The sequence below is a fragment of the Lycium barbarum genome, chromosome 4, assembly GCF_019175385.1.
Source record: "Lycium barbarum isolate Lr01 chromosome 4, ASM1917538v2, whole genome shotgun sequence".
Taxonomy (NCBI): Eukaryota; Viridiplantae; Streptophyta; class Magnoliopsida; order Solanales; family Solanaceae; genus Lycium; species Lycium barbarum.
The window spans coordinates 59,309,138-59,311,162 of NC_083340.1; the positions used below are offsets into that span (position 1 = coordinate 59,309,138).

A 2,025-nucleotide genomic window follows, 5' to 3' on the forward strand; every position below is an offset into this window, starting at 1 on the left:
CCTGCTTGATTAATAGAGATCAACTGTGGTAACACACTCTCCAATCTATCATGAACAACTCTTGACATCACTTTGTTGATAAAGTTGCTTAAACTTATAGGTCTTAAGTCTGAGTAACTTTGAATCAACTCCTTCTTTGGTAGTAACACGAGATTTGTGTGAGTGATTGATTTTGGAAGTGTATGACCCTGAAAGAAAGCCACCACCATCTTGTATACATCCAAGCCAATAATGTCCTAACATGTCTGGTAGAACACTCCAGGAAAGCCATCAGGTCCACTAGCACTTGCTCCACTAAGGTCGAACACAATTTTTTTTACTTCATCAACACTAGGCATTTGACAAAGAAGATCATTTCTGTTTTTGTCAATCAAAACAGGAATGAGTGAAAACAAATTTTCATCTCCAATTAACTCTTCTTGTGAAAATTGCTGAGAGTAAAAATGCACAGCCTCATCTGCCATTTGATCTTCATCCTCAATACTTGAACCATCTGAGTTTTGAATTCTTTTGATCTGCAATTTCTTCCTTCTTCCCTTTACTAAATTATGGAAAAATCTAGTATTTTTGTCTCCATCTACAAATCAATCCATACCTAATTTTTGTCTCGAGTACTCCTCTTCATAATGCAAATATCTCTTAGTCTCAGCCAAAGCTTTCTGCAAAACCACTCTATTTACTTGGCTTGGGTTTTGTTCATACAATTGTTCCTTTAACCTCACTATTTCCTCCCTTATGATCAACTGCTTGAATATATCTCCAAACATTTCCCTACTCCATTTGGATAACCGTCCTTTTAGCTTTTTCATCTTGCTTTTGAAGTTTATGAAAGGATCATCATGCTCCCAAATGGACCAATTTTGCCTGACTGTATCTAGGAAAGATGCATGTTCTATCCAGAAAGATATAAATTTAAAAGGTTTGACCAGCTTTTGATGCTTATCCCCATAGCTACACATAAGTGGAGCATGATCTGAACAAGTTCTTGCTAGATGTTCCACTTCTATGTGTCCAAAGTTGTCCAGAAGCAATGAATTCACCAACATCCTATCCAATCTCTCAAAAATACATGCTGCATCTGCTCTACCATTCCACCAGGTGAAGGGACTACCCTTAAAATTTACCTCTTCAAGCTCACAGGAGATTATGCAAAAAGCAAAGTCTTCTATATCCTGAGGTTGAACAGGATTGCCCCTTATCTTCTCTTCATCATTCAAAACCACATTGAAATCTCCTCCTACTAACCAAGAACAAGATAAGGTATTGGAGAGATGATAGATATCCTCCCATAACTCTATTCTTTCAGAAGCACTACATTTAGCATATACTAAAGTAGTAATAAGATACTGATTCAGATCTTGTAAAAACAGCTTCAAAGTAATTTGTTGAGGGGAGTCCATCAGAACTTCTACATCTATATTACCAGCCACAAAATACCAGATTTTACCATTACAGTTGGCATTGGCTAAGCACATTCCTAATCTTCTTCTATACTAGTTTATTGTCCTGACCTGTTGAAAAGGCTCCATGAGAGCAATCAAAAAGAATTTGTGATGTCTGTTTAACATTTGAACCCTATGAAAGGCTTTTTGTGTCTTCACTGACCTAATGTTCCAAATAAATGACTTCAACATCATTTAACATTAGATTTAGTATCATTCCTCTTTGGTACCACCCTGAGTGGAATTTGCTTGTCAATAGCATTCTTCTTGCCTTTCTTCTGACCCTTATTGTTAGACTTGCTATTAGGAGATATATCTACCTGCTTAAGAATGTTTTCCTTATTTTACTTAATATTCTCTTCTTTGTCTTCTCTGTGGAGATCTCTGACATCCTCCTCTCCTTCCCAACCATCTATATTATGAGAGATCAGGTCATGTAATTCTTTGACTGGAGAAGACTTTCTACAAAATGTCACCTGATGATCAGTCTGTGAAATCACCATTCCCTTTTCTAAAGAAGAATGATCTGGTGGATCTGCATCTTGCTCCACATACACCTGCTCCTGAGTCAATACTGTTGCCT

The 2,025-nt window shown here is 37.0% G+C and overlaps 1 protein-coding gene across 1 annotated transcript; it reads right to left on the bottom strand.

Moving 5' to 3' along the window:
* Positions 1-236: 236 nt before the first annotated feature.
* LOC132637513 (uncharacterized) lies at positions 237-1,475 on the bottom strand. Its single transcript, XM_060354592.1, has 2 exons — positions 596-1,475; positions 237-541 (listed from the first exon to the last, which is right to left on the bottom strand). The coding sequence occupies exons 1-2, from the start codon at positions 1,473-1,475 to the stop codon at positions 237-239; spliced, it is 1,185 nt and encodes a 394-aa protein (XP_060210575.1).
* Positions 1,476-2,025: the final 550 nt, after the last annotated feature.

Coding starts and splice junctions, on each gene's coding strand:
- LOC132637513 (XM_060354592.1), bottom strand. CDS start 1,475: ATGTGCTTAGCCAATGCCAACTGTAATGGTAAAATCTGGTATTTTGTG. Junction 542..595: donor GTACTCGAGACAAAAATTAG/GTATGGATTGAT, acceptor TCCATAATTTAG/TAAAGGGAAGAAGGAAGAAA.